The sequence below is a fragment of the Anopheles gambiae genome, chromosome 2 (assembly GCF_943734735.2).
Source record: "Anopheles gambiae chromosome 2, idAnoGambNW_F1_1, whole genome shotgun sequence".
Classification (NCBI taxonomy): Eukaryota; Metazoa; Arthropoda; class Insecta; order Diptera; family Culicidae; genus Anopheles; species Anopheles gambiae.
This window is the reverse complement of record NC_064601.1, coordinates 116924152-116949464: the sequence shown is the minus strand read 5'-3', so window position 1 is coordinate 116949464 and position 25313 is coordinate 116924152. Positions and strand designations below refer to the sequence as shown.

Below are 25313 nucleotides of genomic sequence, written 5' to 3'. Positions count from 1 at the left end.
CGAAATGGACGGCCGGCCGCTGCTGCCAGAGGGTGCCTCCTGCGAGAGAGGGAGAGAGAGAGAGAGCGACGCAGCGGACGTTCTACCACGGATGCGTTTTCCCAGCCCAGCAGAACGAATGCAGCTTGTATGCGTTAATGAACTGATCCTCGCCGTTCGTCGTCGTCTTATCCCCCTTCATATCTGATCGTCTCGCGCAGCCGACATAGCTTAACTCTAATGATTTACCGACGGCTGCTGCTACTGTTGGGGTTGGGGAGGTGGGGGTACGCCGCGCACACGCACCCAAAACTGATGCGGTCCGCGCACTCGGTCCCGCGATAATCCTCTCGGGGCCCAAACCCCCGGGCTCGCGCGCTCAACCAACGCCACTTTGATTTAGGAGAGACGGCGCGCGCGTGCGCCTCGGAAGAGTGTCTTTTAATTCCCCCCGCCCCCCGTTGGTCGTCTTCCTTCTTCTCTCGGGGCTTGCCTAATGGAAAGATTTGGGAAAATATGCGCACCTAGTGTGCGGGGCCTGCTCTGTGCGGCCCCTGTGTTTGTGCGTCTCTATGTTCTGGCTTTTTGCTGTTGTTGATGTTCTTCTTCTTCTTCTTCTTCTTCTTTTTCGTCTTCTTCTTCTTCGTACAAGCACGGGAGATGCGCAGATGCCGAAGGACGGATGGTTAGACCAGCGCCATCAAACACACAGACACCAGCACGGACACAAGGGAACACAGGGTTTGGGCGGCCCCCGCTCGCCCGGTGGACTCTGGTCGTGTTTTTTGAGGTCGAATAGATTATGTTTTGTGTCAATTTCACAACCTCAGCAGGAGATATTACACCCCAACACCCGTTCGAATGATAATTTAGTATCTTAAATATACTTTTTTTAATAATAACGACAGATGTTGTTGCAAAAAGGTTATTAAATTTCCAAAACAAAGAATAGGATGTTCTTAACATCTCAACAAGAACCCAACATTGTTAAGTGGTGACTGTTGCAACTGTTTCATGGGCACACTGGCAACGCACAGCAGACGGACGTATGGCGCAAAAGCAAATATGTCCGAACCTTCCGGACAGCTGCCAGCGAGCCAGCGCAGAATAATAAGAAACTCTTCCACCCGGCGGCAGGCCCGATCGCGACAGTTTTTGCTCTGAGGCACGCACCGCCGCCGTCGTGGAAGATGATGATGGCTGTGTACGTAACACGGCTGGAGGGCTGAACGAGAAAGTTGATCCATTTCACACTCAATTCCACCTAGATACACATTAGCAATGGGATGAGGGTGAAGGAAAAAGCGGGAGAAGAAAACCGAGGATCGTCTGCCCGATCAGGCCCCGAGACGGCCGTATTGCGCATGCGAGATCCAGCTGCCGTGATGAAACATCAACCGAGAGAAAAAAAGGGAAAAACATCCTCACACAGACATACACGCACACACGGTTGGAGTGAGAAATGACGATCGGATGCTGCTGTCCCGAGAGAGGAAGAGGGTGAGAGGTGTTTCCCTGTTGGGGATTAAACCGTATACAGCGAATGCATTTTCGAGAGTTGAAATGCAACACTTAATGAGTCACCGTAATGTACTGGGGGAAATAAAGTGACTTATACTTCTCGAGCCCGCACCGGAGCGCTCCAGTTCCCTTGAGTTTTCGACTAGGAACACAGGGAAATGTTTTCCATTTGTTCTCGTAAATACACTCAATAATGCTAACCATCGAGAGAACAAAAAAACACACACAGAAACTCACCTTTCCGCGCACCCTCACCGTGGTAAGTCGTGGTCGTCGTCGGTATATCCTGTTTTTTTTTGCTCCTCTCCTCCTACCCCTGCGCCTTTAGCCTCTTTCTAACCGTGCATGTTTTCTTCTTTCACACTAACCATTTGCCATTTGGCATTACTTCTGCCTTACACACATCACACTACCTAAGACTTGCGCAGCAGCTGCGCCTAGATTGCGATCGTTTGCGCAGCACTAAACCGCCACCCTCTTTTGCGTCCTTTTACACCTCGGCGCAATCGTACACTTCAACTGTTTTCTCCTTGTTTGTCCTTCTTCTGATCCTCCTACTCCTCCTTCTCCCTTGGTAACAACGGCTCACAGCGCACTAATCCACCACGTTTCTCAACGATCGTCCGTCCCCCGGCTGATGACGATGATGACGACGAAGACGACGACACGACAACGTGCGGGTCGGGTTTGGTACTGATTTTCCGTTCGATTTTCCACCGCTATTAATAGAATATGTGGCCACAGCTTCGTCTACGCTGGTTGAGGTTCGGCCGCTCGGGTTCGGCACACACACACACACCGTTGGATACCTCCACCGGTGGCGCAGGTTCACCTCCCCAAAAACACACAAACACACACGCGCAAGGGAGAGAGAGAGACACCGGTCTCCGTCCGCGGGCCACGGATTTTCCCATGCAACAACAAGCAGAGCGGAAAAACTAAGCAGCACACACACACAAGGATGTGCTCACAACTAAGAACTGTACTAGAAAGCATGCAGCGTGTGTATTAGAGGTTGGTTCGCTTGGGAGCATTTCATTTCAGCATTTTGGGTAAGACGGGGATAATCAAACCCATATCCGCCCGTTTTCACCATATCGAGCAACAATTTGACCGGTTGCCAAACGGGGTTTTCATGCCCACAAACGTCCCGTGATTCGTATCCGTGCGATCGGGTTCCACGAGTGCGAAAGATCGTGGCAAATGAATGATCATCATCTCGCCACGCCGTGTAGCCAGTCTACGTGGAAGCACACTGCAAACGCGCCAAATGTTGCCGAGAGTCAGTGCGCATGTCACATTCCACGTTTGCGAGAGTAGCAGCCGTGTCGAAAACACTTACACCAGGATCGCAGAGCTTCACAAGAGCTTGATCCAATGCACCAACGGACTTGGATGAGTTAAACAATAACCATCATCAATACATCCCTGATGATAGGATACCCAACACATCAAGAGCTTTTCAAAACAACCGATTTTAGGTATAGATCCCGAAAAGACTTACCTCACTTATCTCAGACTTTGAAGAGTCCAGTACATCATTTTCCAAAAAAAGTCCTGAAATTGGAGAAAAGAACATAGGATTAGTGAGTTTCTCAATTTTGGATACTCATAATCTGCCCTAAAGCAAGAGTTGTTGAGGTTTAAGCAGCAGAGCATATATTAGTGTCTGTCTTTGGCTAAACACACCACTACATCGTTAGTATTTCGTACGCTCTCAGGATTGTTGGCATGATGATGGCGCAATGCGCAATAAACGCGTCGCCTAGATCACGTCCCGAACCCCACACAGCCAGCGACATCACCCGTCCATCACCGACACCCCGGTACGAAGAGGTACATGTTTGTGCCATTAGGAACTCGTACACGCACACACGCACAGACAACCCCTTCAAGCGCATGACTGGTGACACTAATTAATGGGAGCACATCAAACGCGTCTCCAAGCGACGGTACGAATCACCTAGGCATGATCCTGGAACAGCCTCTTGAGATTGAGCCCTTAAAAGAACGATCACATGAGAGATCGCCAATCAACAACACGCATGCAGGCCCGGCGTTGGCATGCTCTTTTGAATGTCATGCGCACGATGTATCGCCATTTCCTTATCGCGACTTCGAAACTGATCGCCATCACACATCACAAACGCGTCGGTAACCATCTTCGGCGCGAATGATCTGCGTTTCACTCTGAAGAAGGAAGCAACAACCGGCGAGCACAAACCCACGCTTACGCACACGTTAGAGTTTGGGCAAGCAACAAGCTCTCTTGAGAGAACAAGATTAAAGACGTACGAAACTGGCAAATCATTTTGGCAATAGGTCAGGTTTCTTCCCATCCTTTCCATCCTCAAACCGGTAGTGTCTTGAGCGAAAAATTGGGGTAGAATGGTCAACCCCATCTATCCACGGCGACCTCGCCGGGTTGACTATCACTTCACACTGCCAGTCGATCGCAAGGTGCGAAGAGAAAAGACTTAACCTGTATTTAACGATCTGACCTGTTCGGTGGTCCATCAAGTTCCTTTTTGACTCGTTTTCCTTTCCTCACCACCACCACCATCATGATTTCGTGTGAGAAGTGGTTTGACCTTAACTTTGTCTTGGGGGAAGATATTCAATTCTGTTCCAAAATTTTGCAAAAAACCCTTTTATTTGGCGTAATGCTACGGAAGACTATTATCAAACAATCGCGAATGTTAGAAATCCATACAAAGATCAAGAAGCTTCGATATCACTACTTCAAATTAAATGCAAACTAGTCAAGTGATTTCAGAAGAGACGCGTGGAAGCTTTACAGTATGATAATTTCATCTCTTTTTCCATTCCAAAACTGGTCTTGTCGGCAAGGAAGAATGAACGGAGGCAGGTCGCCAGGTGCGGAAGACCGTTTTCTAACTGGGGAAACGGGATTGAGAGCAGCACCCAAAAAAAAAAGGTCACGCGGTCAGCGAACACGAAGAAGAGGAAGAAGCAAGCTTTGTGGTCATCTTTCGAATACCACATCAGTAGATCGGTTCGCGAAGATGTCGCAACCTTGAACCGAATAGCGCGCGAAAGAGCACAAACCTGCCAAAGAGAGGCCCGCCGTTTGGGTTTTTCCAACGTTGCGCATCAAACTGGTTGGTTGGTGGTTGCGCTTATCGGGCACAAAACTCCACCACGATCGACGGCCTTGAGATCCAATCGAAACCTAATTCTGTTGGCTTCAGCAGTAGCAGTGGGATGACAACCTTCCGTAGATATCTTTCTTCGTTTACGAATACCGGGCCATAGCTCTATCCTCAACGTCTTCCAACAATTAACTCTTATAATCTTGAAGTAGACTGCAATGTTCCATTCGTTTGGCTTTGCTCAAGTGTTTTTGTATTGGAAGCTTCATTCCAGAATAAACTACAATAGCCTGTTGTTTCGCTTTTCCTCTGAATGCTGCTTTAATAAGTCATCTAACGTTTCGTACCAGCGCACTTGATGAAGGTAATAAACCACCCACCAGCGCACTCCTGCGCAAGGATAATCTATCCGGGGAGGGAAGGGCGGGTAGGCAACGGGATTCAGTGAGCATCCTCCTCCAGCATCCTTCCGCCCTACCATGCGAGCAAAGGATCCTGGCCGCTCGGATCATGGCTCTTGGCTATTAATTTTGTGTTTCGTATCAAATGCCATCCTTCGATGCTTCCCCTCTGCCTTGCCGTCGCGCCATGAAGCTGCTCGCTTGGTCTCGAGCTTTGCTCCCGGGATCTATTCTAAGCTTTCTAAGGGAGGGTGGTGAACGCCGGCAGAGAGAGAGTTCGCGGGGACGACGAGCTTGGCATTCTCCGATTTCGCTGGCATGGAACATTCGCAGATATGGAAGCTTAAATGCAGCAGTACCAAAGCATCTGTCCCCTCGAAGCATCTCCATCCCGCGCCTATCACCATGCCATGCGCCAAGGGGACGGTTGCCAATGGGAATGGTAACTCAAACAACGGCATGTCCTGGTGTGTGTTCGTTTGCGTGTCTAGTCACACCAATTCGCTCGACTTCAGCTGTGAGCTCGCACCACCGACAACAGGTGGAAATCATCATTTCCGGGAACTACGCTTCATTGTGTACCACCATGTCAGCATCCTCCAGGTGCTTCGATCAATGTCACTCCTCCCGAACCATGATGATGGGGTGGGGGGGGGGACTGGAGGGCTATAGTCACGTTCGAAGTGTTTTGTTCTCCTTCTTCCTTTTTTGCTCCCGCTCAAAGCGTTCATTTTATTTGTGCTGCAAAGACACGCACGCTTTTGGGACGATGGATCCTATCCTTAGCGTACCATCATCAGCATCATCATCATCGCCCGATCCAATTCCTGGAAACTGTCGAAGAACGCCACCGATGCGGGTTTCGAATTTTCGCACAAAAACGCTCCATCCTCCAGCCCAGGCACCAGGGCAGATACATCGGCAAAAGATACACACACACACACGCACCTGGGTGTTGTCGGTTGTTTACCCATCAACATGAGCAACCAAAAAAACAGGAAAAAAGCAGCACCAAATACCATTCGGAACTCGCATCACTCGGATCATTTCCGATAGCAAACAAGAAGAAGACACCAACGATTTGGAAATAATGGCTCAATCAACAGCGAACGAACGAAGGGAAAAAAAGCACATATCATAAGGATGTGGAAATGGCGGAAACCACCGTCCTTCCTCTCTCACTTTGGGAACAGCTTCCGGTACAAAAAAGGGCCGGTTTTCGGTAGCACGAGAGAGGTTAGTGCGACCAAACCCATCAAACCGGGAGGAAGCTTTCTAAAGTTTTACATCCGTTCAAGCAGCATACCATCATGGTCTAGAGCACCACAATCCTTCATCCCATTCTGTAGGAATTCAAAGACCCCGGAGAAAACCCTGCCCCCCTTCTTCTCACCACGGAACGAACACGACGGAGCGATCAGATTTGATGAAAAAGGACGACGAACGCTGCGCCGAGGACGCTCGGCGGAGATAAATGTCATGCGTATTGATGTAGCGTTTGCGTTGGCGTTTTACCCGCGTTGTCCCCAGCAACCCCAGCACAATGGGGAAGGAGAAGGATGGTCTGAAAATGGAAATTATTTTTACCTTTGCCAGTGCAAAAAACGCGCCCCTGTTCGGTTCGGAAAAAGAAAATTTTTGGCACCTGTACTATCTGCATTCTTCCATCCACGGGGAGAATAAGCTCCACACTCCCTCCCCCGAGAGCGGGGCACAAACGAACAATCTAGGCATACCACACTCAAAAGCGCGTCTCCATGGCAGCCGCTTGTTCGAGACACCCGTCGGTCTTTTCCCATTTCCGACGGCGCACAGGCGCACACAAGCAGCAGCTTGCTGCGTTGCTTTAATGTTTCTAGGCTCTGGAGAGACCTCTTCTCGCAGCATCCCCGGCAAGGCAAGCGCTTCAAATGCGAACACAAATAAACTGTTGCATTCTTTTTTTTATGTTTTGCATTTATTTACCAGATGTTTTTCGGTACACCTTTTTTTGCTTGTTGGTGTTGTTGTTGTTGGGGGTCGCAGAAAACAGAAAATACATCAATACCAACCCGGTTCCTGGAAGGCGTGCTTTTAGAGAGTGCTTGGAAAACACGCAGAATCTGGGATGAGAATATAATATTGTTTTATAAAAAAAATGTACATCCCTCCCTCTCCTTCCCCTTCAATCCCAACATGCCTCCCGCGTTGCTGGCTGAAGGTGAGATTTGATAGTCTATCTAAAACGTCGCAAGCACGCACACACACACAAATACACGCGACAATGATCGTCTCAATTAGGTTCACTCAATTTGCCAGAAATGGGTGGGTGGAAAAAGATTGTGCTGATGGGGGTGGAAAAGGGAAGAAAAACCGGCTGTCCCAAAACACGGCTAAACGAAGAGTGGTTATTCGCTGAATTCGCTCAGTGTCACGTTTTTCCTGCCACAAAAACATGACACACACACACAAAATGATCAAAAAAGGTATCACCGTTTTAGACAGTTTGCAACATATTTTCACCTTTCTTCTTTCGTTTTTTTTGTGTGTTTGTGTGTACCTTTTCCACGATCCCATTTCCCCGAAGGAGACACATCACAGCAAGATCAAACACATATATAGCTAATCGATGATCTAGGGAGGAGGAGCAGGAGGGAAAGTAAATCAACGCCAAATAATGGCGGTAAATTGTTCTTCCTTTTCCTTTCTCCACTCTCGGTGGCACTGGCACTGGTGCGTCTTCGGTCTATAATTTCCCTTTCCACCGCAAGAAATCTTATTCCCGTGAGAGGTAGCATCAACGCATTAGGCCGATGGATTTTTGCGATGTAGTGACTTGTTTTTCGTTTCCCTTCTTTTTTACTAATATCGAATGACCGATGGACACAACTGACCGAAAACCCCCCCAATGCAAGCATGCCAATTTTGAGCGCAATGAACATTTCTTTTCCGATCTTTCCTCCGAACACACACGTGCAAACACACCACCACCACCAATCAGAGGAAAGGTGAAAAGAAGGGAAGCGCAGGAGAGGAGCAACCTTCAAGAGAAAGGCTTTTCTAACCACGGGCATAGCAGCAGCAACACTCAACTTTTGCCGTATTGAGCAACACTTCCAAACTTCTTCCAAACACACAATCTCAACTCGCTGTGCGCGCCGAGCGGCTGCTGCTGCTGGGGCGTGTGACGTCAGTGGGCTGTGCCGCCGCGGGAGCAAGTTTTCCCAAATAAATTTTCAATGAACCGGAATGCCGAGGTCGAAGTCAGTGCACGGGGAATGGAAGACGGGCCCGAAACTTGCGTCAAAGTTCAATTACCGTTAGGTGAGAGCCTACCGTTGTGGGCGGAAATCCGTGTGTGCCGCAATAGAGGGGTCATGTGTGCTGGAAGGAATGATATTGCTGCTGGTGCGCCTTCCTCTTGACCGATAGACCCGCTCAATAGCCAGGCGCAATTGAGAGTCGATTGATGGAGAAACCCGTTTTGACGTTTGAGCAAAAGCTGACTGACTTTTGGCGCGGATTTTTTGCTTTTCTTTTTGCGCACACACACACAGACACTGACACTCGCCATCGGGAAATTAATCTGAGCTGATGGATGATCCGGCAACAGAGTGACGCACCGAAGTTGTGTGAATCATAGCTGATATGGTCTACGGAAAAGGATAATCTAATTTATCAAATTATTAGCCAATCCAATCCAATTTCAAGATCTACCAATCACACACACACATTCTTAATCTACTTTAATGTAGTCTAAAACTAGACCTTCTTATATACGTATGAAGGAACTTCTGATACGCAAATCGTTAGATAGAGTGAGTGCAAATGGTTGTAAATGGTGCAAGCATACAACACGAAAACACCGAAAAAGAGATATAGAGAGAGAGAGAGAGAGCGAGAGGATTCCTTGGCCTTATAGATTACAACAATGTTGCGGGTCTTCCTTCAACATTTCGCCTCTTCGTCGTGCTGTGTGCCCGCTACTATCAATCGACCGTCCACATTTTCGACTTCTGCAAACGTGCGCCAGCTTCTCAAACACAGCCAACACACACAGCAGTAGCCGCCGTGTCCAGCGTGGCCGGCTCATAGATGTAGTACCGCGCCGCGGTAATCAAACACAACACACGCCAGTCAAACGTCTCTATATGACATCGATTATTTAACACTCTAAAAAGAAGGGGAGAGAGAGATAGGGAGGAACAGGAGGAAGGCGTCAGAGGCACGGTTCTCAATGGGACGCGGATTGAAGTGACCGATTGGCGTAAGATTCGTCGCCCTCGCGACGAACGGCATGGCGTGAAGTCGCTGTGATAAGATACCATACCGCGACCGTGTGTCTCCGCCTACCCGCCCCCACAAACCATTGCGACTTAACTGTATCCGATTCAATCTGGTTCCAATCGTACATCGCGCGTAGCACCACATCCCATCCCGAGGGGGAGAAAAAGCCAAAACCATAGCACAACATAGGCCCCCACACAGAGAGCATTACTTCAGCCGCCGCTTCCCATTTGCACAACAAAACAATCTCACACATTATTCGTCCACGACATTACTCCGGGAGGGGTTGGCGCTGGCTGGAACTATCGCCAAGCTTTGTCACCAAAGATCAAGGTCTACGTGTGACAGAACTGGAGGAGGGGAAGGGAGGTAGGGAACTTCTAACACATAAAACGGTCATATTGAACGACGCGGACCGATCATCATCATTCGATGCGACCGAACGAACGCGAACGCGGTTTGAGGATTATTTATTATTTATTTATTCGCGGCTTCGTTTCCTCGCCAAGGAGGGGAAGAGTGCGATAGATAAGCCTCGGAACGGAGTGATAAACTGCCCTTCCGATAAGCGGGGTGAGTTCAATTCGTGGCGGACGACGGGACAAAACCGATAAGCACATACTACTGAACCCGAAACACTGACCGTTGAACGCGATCGCGATTGTCCCCCCGGCCGACCGGCAAATGACGACAAACCAGTAGTGCGCGAAAAGGTGCACAGGGGGCTGTGTCCAGGCGTTTCAATGGAAAACATCTGTTCTGGTCAAAGGGAGTTTTAACGCTTTTTTGTGCCTTACAAAAAATAGTACAAAGAGCCACTTTGTACAGCAGAAAATCTAATAAATTGTGCGTTTAGCAAGGGAAGGCAAAAACGGTGTAAGAAGTGTGATAACCTTCCCTTCCCTCTGTGCGACAAATAAGATTAAATCTCACCAACTAGCTACTCTCCCTGTGCGCTGTGACCTTTGTTTTGTTTTCTGCGAACGATTCCCGATGACCCGACGCCCGACGGACACTTCATCCTTGTGGTGTCTCTTCTGCCAAGGGTTTTGTGCGTCGAAATTAACGCCCGGTGTAACGAAAGCCACTCAGCTGGAAATAACATTCGCAGAACCATTCCACGAATGTCCTGCAGACATCCCGGTGGAGGTTGCCAGCCAGTCACCCCCGTCCCTCTTGTATCGTCGAGATGGATATTTTTTACGTTTTTTTGTTCGCCACGCTCTGTACCCGGCAGTGGGAGAGTCGAATTACGGGGCGCTAGCTAGCCAAGTTTTGGCGCTTTTGCACACCCAACGGCAAAATGTTAATTCGAACCGACGATCGGTGAACACTAAGAGCACACCATATTCCGCGCGATGGATGTGTTCGATGGTGTTTCAATCTAGCTAATAGTGATTATATTTAATCTACTTCAGAGTGCGATGAGCAGCAAGCGCTGCTCCGCGTGGTAGAGCTAATCCCTCCTCGTGCAAGAAGAACCATGAATTGGGGGAGGAGGGATAAGAGCGGAGGCAGAGAGCGGACATGTTGTTTTTCCCGGAAGCCAATATGCCACGCCAGGCGAACAAGATAAACCAAACCCGGCGCTACCCGGATGGTTCTCGATCTTCGAGCAGCCCCACCACCATCGCCGCCACCGCCGCCGCTTGGTAATCGTTAATGACCTTGGTAATGATTCAGTCCCCCCTCAGCTCCCGGCTTTTCTTCCCACCTTTAGGGGAGCAAAAGCAAAAAGTTTTCCCAGCGACGGTTCGAGATGTTTTCCTTTCTCCCATGGCACCTGGCAGCGAAAACGGTCCCAATTAGCAAATTACAATCCCTCTCACGGCGCGTTTGGCACCGTGAGTCGTCGTCGTCGTTGAGTGTGTGTGTGCGTCACCGAATGTTCGAACGATTGCTTCGATTGGAAAATGTTGTTCGCATGATTGTATACATTCGGGGGAAAAAGGGGGAAGGAGAGAAGGATGACAATTTTTGAAAGGAAAAATATTCATCAAAGTTAACAAGCGAACAAATTTGGATGCTTTTTTCTTCTCTTTTTTTCCAATTAGAATTTTGCAAATTGCCAAACAGCTGTTCCTGCCACGTGTGTGTGTGTGCTGTTGTTGTTGTTGTTGTTGTTGTTGTTGTTGTTGATATCGCTTTTATCGCTTTTCAATCGAAAAATCATCAACCTTGATGCACAAAATCGTATGCTTTAGGGAAATTTAGTCATTACATTCCCGCCACACCACAATGTAAGCCGACAAAAGCCGTTCTGACTGTTCATGTACACTTTCTTAACAACTTTTTGATAAATTACCTAGTTTAATAGCCGTTTTTACCACACAGCACACACACACATACGCTTTAAGCTCGACAACTATTTTACACCATTTTGCAACACGATAATTACTTTCCCACAATGTTGCTGGATTCCTACGCTGGATGCGCCCCTACAGGGCAGGGGAGGAATAAGTGGGTGAGGATCGTTATCTCTATAGCTTTTTTCCCCGAAATGAGTAAAAAAATTAACTGCAATTACCCCCTGAAGGTACTGACGGTACACTCAACTTAGCCATTAAAAAAATAAACACCAACCGTTTGTATATTGTGATGCAATTTTGTCATCCGAAAAACGATCATTTCGGTTCGTTCCCCGTTGCTGCTCCTCTGTGTGTGTGTTTTTTTACCATTTTGCTTAGCTGTCGAAATATTGCCCATCAAACGAGAGAAAGAGAGGCAAATTGAACAACTAAAAACCAAAAAAAAATGGCACACAAAGATAAAACTCCCCCCCCCCCCCCCCTTTCCGAGCGGACTCAAAATGCAAGCTTTATCCAAAGCGTTGATGGTCGTTTGGACATGCGTCCATCGAAATTCGATGCGAACGGAAAAGGTCGACACGTTGAAAACGTTATGTCAGCGATCTCTATGCACCGCGCGCACTCGCACCGCGGTTGTGTCTCCTTGAACCTGTTTCTTCCTTTTTATTTTCTTTGCTTTTTGGTCGGCGAAGGAGCAGGTTAGTGTTTTGGCATCCCAAGAAGATGCACACACGGCTTCCATTCGCTTCCATCTTGATCAATCAACAGAGCCAGCCCCATCTCCATCCACACAATCGAGGTTGGGATAAGAAAACGCAAATTGTGCACCGGCGGCAGGGTACGATTCGCACTTAAAGGTAATAATGTTCTTCCAATTCGCCTCCATACGCTGCTGAACGTTGGGGTGAACGTTACTTATGCCGAAGCCCTCATTATTACCGGATCGCGTAAAATTATCGTAAAACAAGATAAATAGAAGTCCGTCCATGCTCCATGGAGATTTGAAAAAAAAACATTAAAGATCGTCCTCGGCCAACAGCACACAAAAAAAGCCCCAAATCCAACCGTCCATCCAAGTTGCGCTTCATCATCAAACCTAATGAGCGAGCTTGCCACTCTCGCTGTGTGTATCGGCCGGTACGCGGTGCGCACTCACAAACGCCAATGATGACCGATTCGCCGCGTGCGGCTACTGCTGTTGTGAGGCGCCGTGTCGCCGCGTACGCACCAAAAACCGGACGAAGCCGCTTCGTCTTCACTGTGACGTGATGCTGCTGGGATGCAGAGATGTGGGCACGGAAAGTGAGCGAGAGACAGAGAGAGAGAGAGAGGGGATGATAAAAAATGACCGATACACAAACGCAATCCTCCCCGATGCATGCTCGCCGATTGCTGCGATTCGACCCCCTAGGGTAAGTAAGAGACGACCCCCCGACACAACACACAAAGCGTCTTGAGATTAGCGCGAGAGAAAGAGAGAGCGAACTCGCGCAAGGCGCCGAACTTACTATCTTGTTGCGCGTGCGTACACATTCACAGCACCAACACAACACCACCACCACAAAGTGTTGGTGAAGCATGATGTTGATTCGATTCCGTCCAATCCGTACCGGGTTGATTCGGCAGGCGCAAACGCGATACGCAAAGTTTGTGTTTTGTTGTAATCGTGTTTCATTGATGCCTGCGCTGCCGCTTACTCACAGAGCTCAGGGTTTTCTCACCCCCGGCCAAACACTCACGATTCGCACAACGGACTGATCTCACACCGCACACACACATACACACACACATTAGGAAGCCCAGCAGCACACGTCCGGGTTTATGTCGATATCTCCGAAGCACATTTCTACTACGGCGCGATTACTAACGCGTGCGCGAAATCAAACGCCACACAACTGAACGAACCCGAACGCGTGTGTTCAACTCTCAGTTGTTCTCTCTTTCTTCATCACTCTCTCTCACACATAGAGCATCTCTTTCGCTCATACGCACAGAAACGCCAAACCCAATTCTCCGTGGCTACTTGATCAATGTGAACCGGCTGCTCGTTCTCTGTTTCCTCTTTGCACGATCGAACACAGATCAATGATGTCATAGCGGGCACGGTACAACCCACACCGGACTCCCCCCTCCTCCTGCTCCCTTGGCGTGCGCCATGAGGTCCCTCATCCTACGCCATCAGGCCTCAGAATGTGCTCAGAATCAAAAGTATTGTCCGGTGCTCGCAGCAGTAAACAACGTACACGCGCATCTCTCGCTTCTCCGGTGCCTATGTTTGCTCTTGGAGCATGATCGCGTTCTCTTTTGACACTTCTAGTACCTTCAAATTTTGCGGATGAATGGCGCCAAACAACAGTTTAAACTGCTTTTTTGTGTGACACAGTGCACATAAAGAGTTTGAAGGACTTGAGGTCACATTAGAACCTCACTCTGTGGCTCCAAAGGAACATCAACAAACCCTCCCTTTTTTGTGTCCTAGTTGTAGTTTTGACCGTTTGCAGCAGTCAACAACAAACCATCGATTGGCGGAAAAAAGCCAATTCTAGCAACAAACAGAGAGTAGTGTACAACAATAATCATTCAGCCGTACAAATAATGGCACAACATCAATTACAAAACAATGCGCAGTGTGCGATCATAATGAGCCTGTAATGATGATGATCTTGTAATTTGTCACACCAGGAGATTTCAAAAGAAAGCAACACGCTTCAAACAACACCCTCCCCAAAGACAGAGCTCGCGCGCGCGCGCGCCCTCGGCGTGTTGTTTGCCTTTCCCTTGGCCCCCCTTCCGTGAAGAGGGAAAATCAACATCAACAGCAGTAGCAGTAGCACCACGGGAATGTATATCTCACCAAGGGAGAGCACTTTCGTTCTAGTGAATTTGATATACGATGCTTCTCCGCCGGCCGTCGGCCGTATCAGCCGCTGTCCGTGGTGGCACGACGACGACGCTCCGGGGGATAACAGAGATCTTACGATACACACGCCAGACGCGAGGCCCTTGGACGTTGGTGCAGCGGTTCCTCAGAAGGGGGGCGATACGATAAACAGTACTACAGCAAACGCAAACACACACACACAAACGTATAGGACGTTCTAGGCAATCATGTGTACCACCGCTCCTCTTGTAACCTGCTCTACACACCAGAAACAAGAACCGGCGAACACTTGACTTGTATTACTAGTTTTCCGTAACGAAGCTGTCTCTTGTACCAGCGGAGTTCGTCCAACCTAAACCAACTGAAGGTCTTGTGTGTCGTGTGCACGGCATGTCACAGGCCGCGTTGGTCCGTTGGTCATGTATTCACTCCAGTTCACTCGCCCCCAAAGCAAGGACCAGGAAGGATCGATTCAATTTCACTTTTACTTAACCACACCGGAGAGAGAAGTTCGAAAAGAACCCGATCGCACAAGATGGAATGGATTCGGGCACAAAATCTGCCCGCGCCCGGAATCGGTTCCAACTTTTCGAAAGGACGTGAAAGTAAACCTTCACACAACGGGAGCGCCTGCCTATCGCGTGGTTATTGGGACAGGTTTTATCTACACAGCAAAACTTCACATTTTTTGGAAGCTCGATTTGGACGACCTCTGGCTGGTGCCGAGCGTTCGCGTTTACGGGGATTCGTGGAGGATGGCCAGTTTTTTTAGTTCGTTTTTTGCTGTTCGCTAATGGGGTCCGGGGAGACGATTCGCTTTCCTTTTGCGGGGGCAACCTACACATACACGGACACGGACACAGGGATACAAACTTTGCAACATTAAAACAACGCACAATATGTTAATCCGCGGAGCCGCTGCGAGTCGAAATCTTCTTCAGGGCATCCCATTATCATTGCTTGGCCTGGGATGGTTTACATCGTCAATCTTTCCCCCTTTGGGCCGGCCGGCCGATCTGCTGCTTGTTAGCTTGGAATAGGTGGTTTGTCGTGCGTGTATGTATGTCGTTTCGTAATGATGCTTCCCCACTTCTTCCCCCTGCTGCCTTGCTTTCCTTCCCCCTCAACACGCACCCATTCGTTTAAAAGGAAAGGGTCACGGACAATGTTGGAGCTGCGGAGATTTTGAAACGCGCCAAGACATTCCAATATTTCTTCCTTTCTCGCAAGCTACCCAAAAACCCCGTGCGTGTGTGGGAAAGAAGCACCAAAATGTGCAAAAAAAAAAATTAAATTCCTCGTCCAACAAGAGAAAAATGGAGGAAAGAATTGCTTCTTCGTTCCGGGGGTTGTTTTACGGAAATGAGCAAAAGATGGAGTAAATCTCCACACACACACACACACTTTCACTCTTTCGCAATACAATCGAGAGAAGGACATTTTTCACTTTTTTAATTGCCCAACAAACACACACAGAGAGAAAGAAAGAGAAAGAAAATCTTTCCAATGACGCACCCCAGGTAAGAGTTGTGCCATCTAGCTAGAACAAAATGTGTCAAAAACATAAATTATTTCCACCCCACGTCGAGGGGAGTTGCGGTTTTGTGGATGGCATTTTTTCACAGTCTTCCTATTGCTGTTGGCTCAACCAGCTTCAAGGCCGGTGTAATAAATTGTTAAAGAAAAAGGGAAATGGAACCAACTTTTTCTACTAAACCTCAAATTTTGATCTTTCATCTCCAGAAAAAGTGGTAAAATTTTGTGGTGAAGGGTGGTGAGATATACCACAACAACACCATGCAAGTGATGTCCTTATTGTGGAGAATAAAGAAAAGGAAGATAAGAAAATTTTAAATACAATTTTGCAAAAACGACCACCGGAGCTACGTCAGAACATTGCGCTTTTATTAAAAACTTCTACTGGAAACAAGATCTCATCAGAGGTCAGTTTACGATCGTAACGAGGGGCGGCTTTGGTACAAAACAACATACAACAACATAAAAGGCCGCTCTTCTTCTCATCATAGACATACGAACGAATAACTGCCGGCCTTTCCCATTCCTCATACGCACATGATTTTGCACATTCTGCTCATTGACACCCCTTGGGGAGGGAGGACGAGGACGAAACTGGTAAATCGAGATTTGAGCCTTCCTCCTCTTCGATTGGCCGCACGAACTCGCCTAGATAAGATGCTGCGTCGAGCTCATTTTTAACCTGTCCTATCCATCATCGATCATTAGCCGCGCGTACACACCCGGACCAAGCCGGGAGAGGGCTACCATTCTTAACCACGCTCCCTTTTTGCTTCATTCTTTACGACCCCAAACCTTCTCCTCCCCCAGTTGATTGCAGTGTGTAATGAGCTTCGTTGCGATTGTACGCGAAACACAAGCCACCACCAGCAGGCCAGAGAAAGGCGAAAAACGGTTGAATAACTCTCCACTACTCTACAAGCGCCCAAACGCGTCTGATATCAAGCAACCCCCCTCTCCTACTTGTGCCACCGATAAAGAATGGCAGGTCATTCCACATGCACACACACACACACCGAGCGTTCCTCCGATCGTGCCTTCGAAGATCACCGCCACTTCTTCCGTCTTCATTGTAGGGGCTTTGGATCGCTCCTCTCTCTCTCTCTCTGTACACTGGGGCGCTCCAAATGTTGCTCCAAAGAAGGGAAACCAGTCTTGGATATTGAACTGGAGAAGCTCGATCGAATCTGGAACTGGTTCACGCATACTTACGAGCAAGGGGTGCGAAAGACAACGGGCACGGTCCACGGTCAAAGATCTCCTGGGACAGTGCACCACCGCACACGGTTTGGTGCGACCTTTCTTTGGGTGCCAGTTGGGAGGCCAGCGGGAAATGAATATCGATCGTAGCTGGGTAGAACACCTTTTAACCTGGCGCAGTTGTCCTTCCTTTCATTGCTTACCGGTCAACCTGTGCCCGGCCTGTTGCAGTACATCAGTTGTCTAATTGTATAACATGCTGGATGTTATTGGGCAACGAAGGAGCACTATTACTCCCAAAAGCAAGGATAATACTCGCTGTATCGAACGCAAGTCTATGTCTATTTCACTGTTTCCCCAACAAACCATGACTATTCATCGGCTCGGAAGCTGTTTCTCTTGCTTCCAGTAACCACCAAAACTTCCCCAACAATGCCCCAAGACGAGGAAAACATGCAAATTTAATCATTAATCATTAGCAATCATTTGGGTCGGGTGGCTGGGTGGTTACAACAGTACAAGCAACAGACGAAACGAAAATCAACATCTCCTCTCGAAGGGCAAATTACACCTCCTCCTCCCTCTTCCTTATAGCTCTCTTCCGCCAAAACAGTTCGAATCGGAAAACTGTGTGAATAAATTAGCGCACGCCTTCGTAAAACTTGGGAGCCACCAGCGGGGGGGGGGGGCTTTAGGGAAAGAGCGGGCCCTAGTCTCTAACATTTGCGTTTGCGTCTTTCCTTTTTTTGTATGTACTCCGTCGCCGATAGGGCTTCACAAGCCGAAGACACTGCGCCAAGGATCATCACACGATTTGTGCTTCTGCTGCCCCCCCCCCCCTCCCAACCGAACTCTTTCTCTTTTCCTCCCGCCAGTGAAAGCATTTTTCCGACCTACTCCCCTTGACACACCAGAGAGGGAGGGAGATGTGTGGTGGTGGGTGTTCGGGGGGCCGGCCTGTACAACAGTTTGCGCATGGAAAAAAGAAGCGAAGGCAAACATGACATCGCAACGGCCTTGAAATTCGTTCACCATGGTGACGGTGTTAGATGGTGGGAAAGGGAAGCAATTGGTCGTGACGTTAGAGCCTCCATGTGTGTGTGTGTGTGTTCGTTTGAAGCTCGTTTGGCTTCACGTCCCATAACGGTCGAATGGCAGCATGTCACACAGCGTGCGCGGTAGCTGCAGAAATGTAACTGTTAATAATGGCCAAACTACCCAATGCCCAGGTTGTGCAAATAGCGCAACATGTAAGAGGTCGGAAGACGGGGGTAGGCAGGCTGGGGGTGCCGTGGAAACGGAGAAAAGCGAAAGGCCTTGCTGAGGAGGCCGCCTGAGGGAAGATGATGATGAGAGGCGGGTGAGATGCGAGTTGAGAGACTGTCCAGGCTGCACTCACTACTGGCGTGTGGCGCGAGTAGTAGACGAATAAGGAGATTGTTCTCTTATCTCAGAGCGTTGATGCTGTGGCTGCTGGGGCTGTCAGGCAAGAAGCAACAAGTATGCAAATAGTGTATCCCATTTTTTATGCTCCTCCGTCTGGCGTCCGGTAATGGAGTCACTTTCATTTCATCAATGTGTTTCGTTCGCAAAGTCACCTCTTTTCCTCTTTTGCACGAAGATTCGTTGCGAGAGAATTACAAAAAAGCATAACAACACAATCGAGCAACGGTACCGTTGGAAGTGTGCACGGAAGTTTTCGACAAGTTCTGACTGTTTGCCGTTCACTTCTGGGTTGCTGTACACCTACACACACACAAACGCACACGTTCGCACACAATCCAAGCTCAGGGACATTTCAATTCGGGGCTTCGAGCGCGCAGGTCGAGAGCAAAAACCGTACCGTCGTGTTGGAGATCTGGTTCACTTTTTTCGGTGCAATTCCCGGACCGGTCTTGTTGGGGTAGTAGGCAAACGTACTGTTGTATGCGCTGCACCGATTCGCCATTCGAGGTTCGAATCTTGATATCACCAAAGGACATTTACTATTTCCCGTATCTACATCAATACGCAATGCATCGTTTTATCGATATCACTTCTACAAAGGAAACCATCCCCAACACTTCCTAAAACTTACTTACCTTTTCTTGAAACCGCTAGGCGGGAAATTCAGCGCCAAACTTCATCGTGAAAAATTGCTCTTTTTCCACTCTCGGAGTGTACCAATGACAGCAGCCAAACAACCAAACAACACAACGATAACGCCACGGAGGCGAAGGGAAAGACCACACCACACCAACAACCTACACTCTGAACTTTTGCGGCCAACAACACTGGGCGAAACCTTTGACAACACTGTGGTGTTGTGTGGCGCTCACACACGGGTCTTTCGCTCTCCCCTTTTCGGCCTGCGGTGGCCGTCGACACACGACCCAGCGAATCAAACGCTTCGAGATCAACACACAAATGCGGACAGCGGCGGCGACCGCGATGTGAAGCAGCCAACTTCTTGTCACACTTGTCTTGCTGGTGTTGCCTTGGGGATGATGCTGCTGCTGGGGCTTTGGTTGCTTTGCTGGCGAATTCTTCGCAGCATCCTCTTTCGCTCTCTCTCGCGCGGATAGTCACACACATACACACTCACACGGACACAAATTTTCTCGCGCGCGATGTATGTATGAATGTGTTTGTGCAGGGCTGTCTCAACATACGCACAACATGTGCACGAAACACTCACCCAACCAACCAACCAACCCACCCCTTGACCGCTCACTCACTCACCCCCCCTTCTCTTATTCTTTCTCGCGTCGTGTCGTGTTCTCACTACGTAACAAATCTTTACCTATCTTGCGTCTCGCTCGTACGCTCGCACTTTAAAAAGCCCCCCTCGCTCTGTTTTGCCTCTCCTTCACACTACAGCACCACAACCCTTAGGGGAATTATCTGCGCGAGCAGTTTCATTCCGTTTCCCTTTCGATTTCCAGCTTCGCACAGCCCGGCAGCGGGGGCCACTTTGCGCGCTATCAATAATTATCACTTGAGCTGTTTCCTTCCTTCACCGTTTCCTACTTCGCTCGGTACCTTTCAATGCCACCCTCTCCTTCCCGAGAACTAGCCACACTTTACGCAAATTTCACGCCAAACACCCGGTGCGCTTCAGGCACTAAGTGCCTCTCCTCCGACGTGGTAGCGGGGCCTTCTTGGTGGGCTTCTTCCTGCAGCAGGAATCCGACTAATGCTGATCACCCACCCACACACACCACCCCACCACAACGTTTGGGGTAACACAGAACAAACAGCAGCACACTTCACACAATCTTCACCTTCCTCCACCTGTTCTCTCTCCCTCGCTCGCTCTCTCTCTCTCTCCCACGTGCACTTGTGTCGGGTGTTTTGTGTTGTGTTGTGTTGCCACCCCCTCCCACGACGGGTCAAGTGCGGTAATGCGCTGACGTCTTGAACGGAAATCAAACCAAACTGCACGATGAGCTCACGATTGATGCACTTCAATGGTGCATCAGACGCAGTGTATGTGTGTATGTGCCACGCCGTTTCACGCAATCTGATCACCACATTCTCTTATCCTTGCTGCTGCTGCTGCTGCTGCTGCTGCTACAGGTAAACAAAACCTCACATTGCTTCGCTGTCACAATCTCCATATCAGCTGATGATGGACACCGAACTTTACACTGACGGAATTTCCGAAAGGATTCCTTTTTTTGGGGGGTTTGTTCTACCCAGAACTACACACAAGCCACATTCACCAGGATGTGCGTTCATGCGCACCTTCGACGGCCGCTCGAGTGGGCGAATGAAGTCAGTGGCGAAACGGTGGTATTATTATGGAATTTATTTATTCCCTCCAACGCACTGCAAAATGCTGGAATTTTCCTTCGCGCACACACAGCAAGCTGAAGGGGTGCTGGAACGTGCCAACAGTTTGACGTTTCTTCTTTTTTTGACATTAGGGTACCAACGTACCAGTCGCAATTTACAGAATTATTTTTGCTGACCAAAATGAGAGGCTTATTTACGTTGTAATAAAAATAAAATTATTTTATTTCTCTGCCCTTATGTTATGCACTGTCCCTATAGCATTTTGCCGTTTTATTGCACATTCCTGCACGGAAAAAAAGAACTGACACAAGGGCCCTGACGGAATGACAGCACATAAGCCATCCCTTTCTCGCACCTGCAGCATATTTGTAAACAAACCGCCACGAGCACAACAAAGCGATGGATGGAAACATTCCACGTTTGCAGGCAGAATTGCAGCAGAAAATCCTTGAATCTAGGCAAATTGTGGATCTCTACAGGCCTATTATCGATGCGTACATTGTGGTAAGATACAGAGCGTAATTGTTGCCGCGGTTTTGCTCTCATTATATACTTTTATCGTAGGATTTCTTCCATCTGAATCACTGGAACAGTTTACCTCCGAGCTGGATTCGCTGTTTCAGTACCATCCCGATCGAGCATCTTCCAGCTCTCCTGTCATTTGAGAGCAGAAACACAGAAATAACTGTGTGGCCTTTGACGGTACTTGCCTTGCGATCGCTTTTCCGCCGATTAGTACACACTAGGAGCAAACCTAAGACCACCGAAAAGCACCCAACCGACCCAAACTGTGTTTATTACAAACAATCTAGTTTGTTTCATAAGTCGGTCAAACTGAAAAAGCGTCACGAAATAGAGCAGTTTGCCACTAACTGTTCGCGTGAAAACAATTGCCGCACGCTGGTGGATATTGGCTCGGGACAGGGGAATCTAGCACGCACGCTTGCCTACGGATTTGGTTTCCGCGTGTGCTGTCTCGAACAGAATGAATCGTTCGTTCAAGCCGCAAGGTATAGGAAAAGCCAAACAAAAACAAAATATAATTGCTCACATTCATCCTCTACTTCCTCAACAGGCAAAAGGACGCAGAACTCTGGCGTCGGTTAGTAAAACTCGAGCCAAAGCTGCAAAACACTACCACCATCGTTCCACACCCGGTCCATCTGCACGAAAAGGTCAACCTTGATCGCATTGACCCGAATGCTTTCGAGCAACTGCTACGGGATGCACTAAACATCGAAAAAGGTCAACATTCCGATGCACTCCAATTCGGACTAATTGGACTTCATCCGTGCGGTGATCTAGCGCCCTCTTTATTGCGCCTCTTTCTTGCCTGCCACGAGTGTCGCTTCATTAAGCTCGTTTGCTGCTGCTACATGAAGCTTTCGTGCGAGAGCTCGATATCGAACGGCGAATCAAAGGAGTATGGATTCCCTTTAAGCGACTTTTGTCGTCGTACTAATCTCACCCTGAGCTACGAAGCGCGTGAAATGGCCTGCCATGCGATTGAGCAGTACCGGGAAAGGCTGAGTGGTGATTATCACGAGCTTAAGATACACGCTTACCGTGCTGCGATCGAAAGTATTATCGTTCGTTTGCGTCCCGATTTAAAGCATGCCGGACTGAAGGGTGGCATCAGGGCGACGGAGGTAAGCTTCGCCGAATACTGCCAACGAGCGGTCGATGGACTGGGGATCACTGTGCCGGAGAGCGATGTCCACTCGGCGGCAACACAATCACGGCTCAGCCGATGGGAAGAGGTTGTAAAGTTTTACACGATAAGACTGATGTTTGCTCCACTGATAGAAACGATCGTCCTGTACGATCGTTGGTTGTTTCTACTGGAACAAGGTAACGACCAATCCAACCCTTCCCCGGGAACAATCTTTTAATTTGTCCTTCGAGTTCTTTGCAGGCACCAATGCGCGTATCGATGTACTGTTCGATCCGTACCTTTCACCGCGGAACCATGTCATCACCGCCTATAAATGACCACACACACACACAAGCGCGGGTGCCGCTGCTTTAAAGCCTTTAGCTGACACTGACGGGCCCGTTTGTCCGATTTGTTATATATTTTAAATAAACAATTGTTATCAATATTATTAAATACTCTCTGCACTGGTAAAAGTAGAAAAAGCTGCACCTGGGCGTGATACATTCATTAAATTACAGCTAAGTTCAGTCCAATCTAAGTAGTCCAGTGTGCGTCGGTTGCGGTTCGCTAGATCACAGCTCTCGTTCTGTAAGTAATGTTTGTGTAAGTTTGTGGGGAAAGCAAAAAGTGCGGTGCACGGTCGTCCTCTCTAGCCCTCGTCGTCGCCCATATTTCTCAGCGGCACTTCGTCAACGCGCGAGGAGGATCCCTGCCCCGTTCGGAAGCAAATGACGCGGGCCATCAGTATCACCAGCAGGCTGGTCACGATCAGTGTGCTAACAATGGAGAATATTCCAATCGAACCAGCGGTCAGGGCACTGTTCATTCCGGGCGCTCCGGCATAGCGGCCATTCTCGGGCGTATTCTCACCTTCGTTGCGGGTTACACTTGTTGCGGGATTCACGGTAGTGGTGGTGCTGCCGGTGGGTCGTGCTGGTGAGATTCGACGGAACTTGTGCACCATCTGGGGATTCAGCTCGGCTACGTACACTTCCGACCCATCGTCCGTGACGGCCAGCTCGTGTGGATTGCTAAATGCGTGTTTGGGATTGTTGGGTTGAAACCGCCCTATTACGTTACCGCTTGCCATCTCGATGATGTGTCCAGCGACCGGGACCGGGTTCAGCACGAACTGTGGACCGTTGATCGTGTACAGCAGTCCACCGTCGGACGAAATGTACTTCACACTGAACAGCCGACTGCCGATCTCCGGGCTGCTGTACTGCGAGTGAAACGTGCCATTGCGCGTGTGGAAGCACTGCACCCGCCCCTGTTCCCGATCGGCCACACACAACAGATCACGATCCGGCACCAGCGCCAGTGCGTGTGGAATGGCGAAAAAGCTCGCCGGCACTGGTTGCCCCGATGGGAGTGTAAAGGAGCGGGTTAGCACGAAAGAATTGCGCCCCCAGGACAGCAGTGGTATGCCTTCCGCCGAGTACTTCACGATACGCCCGTTACAGTAACCATCGGCGACGAAAAACTCGCCACTCTTCAGCACCGCCACGGCCGTTGGCTTACAGTAGTGGTACGCATCGTTGCCGGGTTCGAACCGGGTGCCGAGCGTGAGCACCGGTTCCGTCGTCGAGTGGTTCAGATCGAACTTGAACACCTGGTGCAGTGCCACATCCGTCAGCCAGTAGTTCTGCTCATGATCGACCGTTAGTCCGTGCGGCATGTAGAACAGGTTTTCACCCCATTGCTGCAGCAGTTCGCCCGTGTTGCGGTTAAACTTGAGTACCGTTGGCTGCGCTATTGGACCACCTGTTGCTTCTTGGTATCGGTTTTCCGTGTCGAACGAGCTCAACTGCCATACGTGGGATCCGCGATGAAATATGACAACGTTGCCATCGCCATCCAGAGCGACAGCCGACACCGACCCAAGCTTGCGGTCCACAATTGGCCAACTAGACACGTAGGCGTATTCTGAGAAGTGACAGAACGAAAAAACAATTAAATTAGAAGCGATCAAAGCAGCAACAGAAGTGTGATCTTGTTACCATGGGCACCGAACCGTGCATTGCTGGTATTGTTCCCGTTACTGCTCACGGTCTGTGGCCTCGCTTCAACGGTGCATGTAAAATGTACTGAAAAAATCAACAACCCGCCCAAAAATGGAACCATTTGGTGCCAAAAATGGGAGAAGATTTTGTTCTGTTTCGTGTACATTTTGCAACCATTTGCTGCGGTGATGTTCTACCGAACCTTTAGCACACACCTTATCGGATGACGAATTCAACGCTACTACACTGATTTTGATAAGAGCAAGCACAAAAACACACAACAAACGAACGAAAGCACTCGAGCTACGGGCGGCGCGTGGTGTGTTGTCTTGTCGTCATGGATACGTGCATGTACCCCTGTGTGTGTCTTCGCATCAACCCTCTTCGCAGAAGACAGGTCGCTTTGCACTAAATTGTTGAAGCATTTTGCTTCAAAACCGACCAACACTTCCGCCGTTGCCAACCTGCCGTTGTTCAAGGGTACGCAGCGGCGATGTGTTTACTCAACTGTTCTGCAAACCGATCGGGAAATTGTGAAGAAGAAACACGGCCACCAGCAACACGGCAAGTGTGATTTTCGCCCGTTTCTCGTTCCCTTGCTAACTGGTTGTGGGGGGAGGGGGTAAGAATACTGGTTGTATTTATATTGCCTTGTTCAGTGCTTCGTGTC

General features: G+C 49.1%; 3 protein-coding genes across 4 annotated transcripts in view; 1 reads left to right on the top strand and 2 right to left on the bottom strand.

Annotated features, from left to right (window-relative positions):
* The window catches only part of LOC3290401 (myocyte-specific enhancer factor 2), a 60001-nt gene extending 38940 nt beyond the window's left edge, over positions 1 to 21061 (bottom strand). The window contains exons 1-2 of the mRNA XM_061646090.1: positions 19288 to 21061; positions 3005 to 3057 (exon numbers count right to left, since the gene is read on the bottom strand). The gene's annotated coding sequence lies outside the window, so the exon portion shown is untranslated. The remainder of the gene's footprint in view (positions 1 to 3004; positions 3058 to 19287) is intronic.
* Positions 21062 to 21324: 263 nt separating this feature from the next.
* On the top strand, positions 21325 to 23093 carry LOC1269622 (methyltransferase-like protein 25B). The gene is made up of 4 exons (XM_308265.5): positions 21325 to 21487; positions 21548 to 21993; positions 22059 to 22834; positions 22899 to 23093. The coding sequence occupies exons 1-4, from the start codon at positions 21383 to 21385 to the stop codon at positions 22973 to 22975; spliced, it is 1404 nt and encodes a 467-aa protein (XP_308265.5). The 5' UTR covers positions 21325 to 21382; the 3' UTR covers positions 22976 to 23093.
* LOC1269623 (peptidyl-alpha-hydroxyglycine alpha-amidating lyase 1) lies at positions 23017 to 25262 on the bottom strand. Of its 2 annotated transcripts, XM_061641376.1 has the most exons (3): positions 24641 to 25261; positions 23511 to 24566; positions 23017 to 23416 (listed from the first exon to the last, which is right to left on the bottom strand). In XM_061641376.1, the coding sequence occupies exons 1-3, from the start codon at positions 24807 to 24809 to the stop codon at positions 23409 to 23411; spliced, it is 1233 nt and encodes a 410-aa protein (XP_061497360.1). In that variant the 5' UTR covers positions 24810 to 25261; the 3' UTR covers positions 23017 to 23408. The 2 variants fall into 2 exon arrangements, with proteins under 2 accessions (XP_061497360.1, XP_061497359.1); XM_061641375.1 differs by having other exon boundaries at positions 23017 to 24566; positions 24641 to 25262.
* Between the last annotated feature and the right edge of the window lie 51 nt (positions 25263 to 25313).

Bases quoted from the DNA above. Each gene is read 5' to 3' on its own strand.
- LOC1269622 (XM_308265.5), top strand. From the start codon at position 21,383: ATGGATGGAAACATTCCACGTTTGCAGGCAGAATTGCAGCAGAAAATC. The intron at 21,488-21,547 runs GTAAGATACAGA...CTTTTATCGTAG, and splicing joins TTATCGATGCGTACATTGTG to GATTTCTTCCATCTGAATCA. The intron at 22,835-22,898 runs GTAACGACCAAT...AGTTCTTTGCAG, and splicing joins GTTGTTTCTACTGGAACAAG to GCACCAATGCGCGTATCGAT.
- LOC1269623 (XM_061641375.1), bottom strand. From the start codon at position 24,809: ATGTACACGAAACAGAACAAAATCTTCTCCCATTTTTGGCACCAAATG. The intron at 24,567-24,640 runs GTAACAAGATCA...GTCACTTCTCAG, and splicing joins TGCACGGTTCGGTGCCCATG to AATACGCCTACGTGTCTAGT.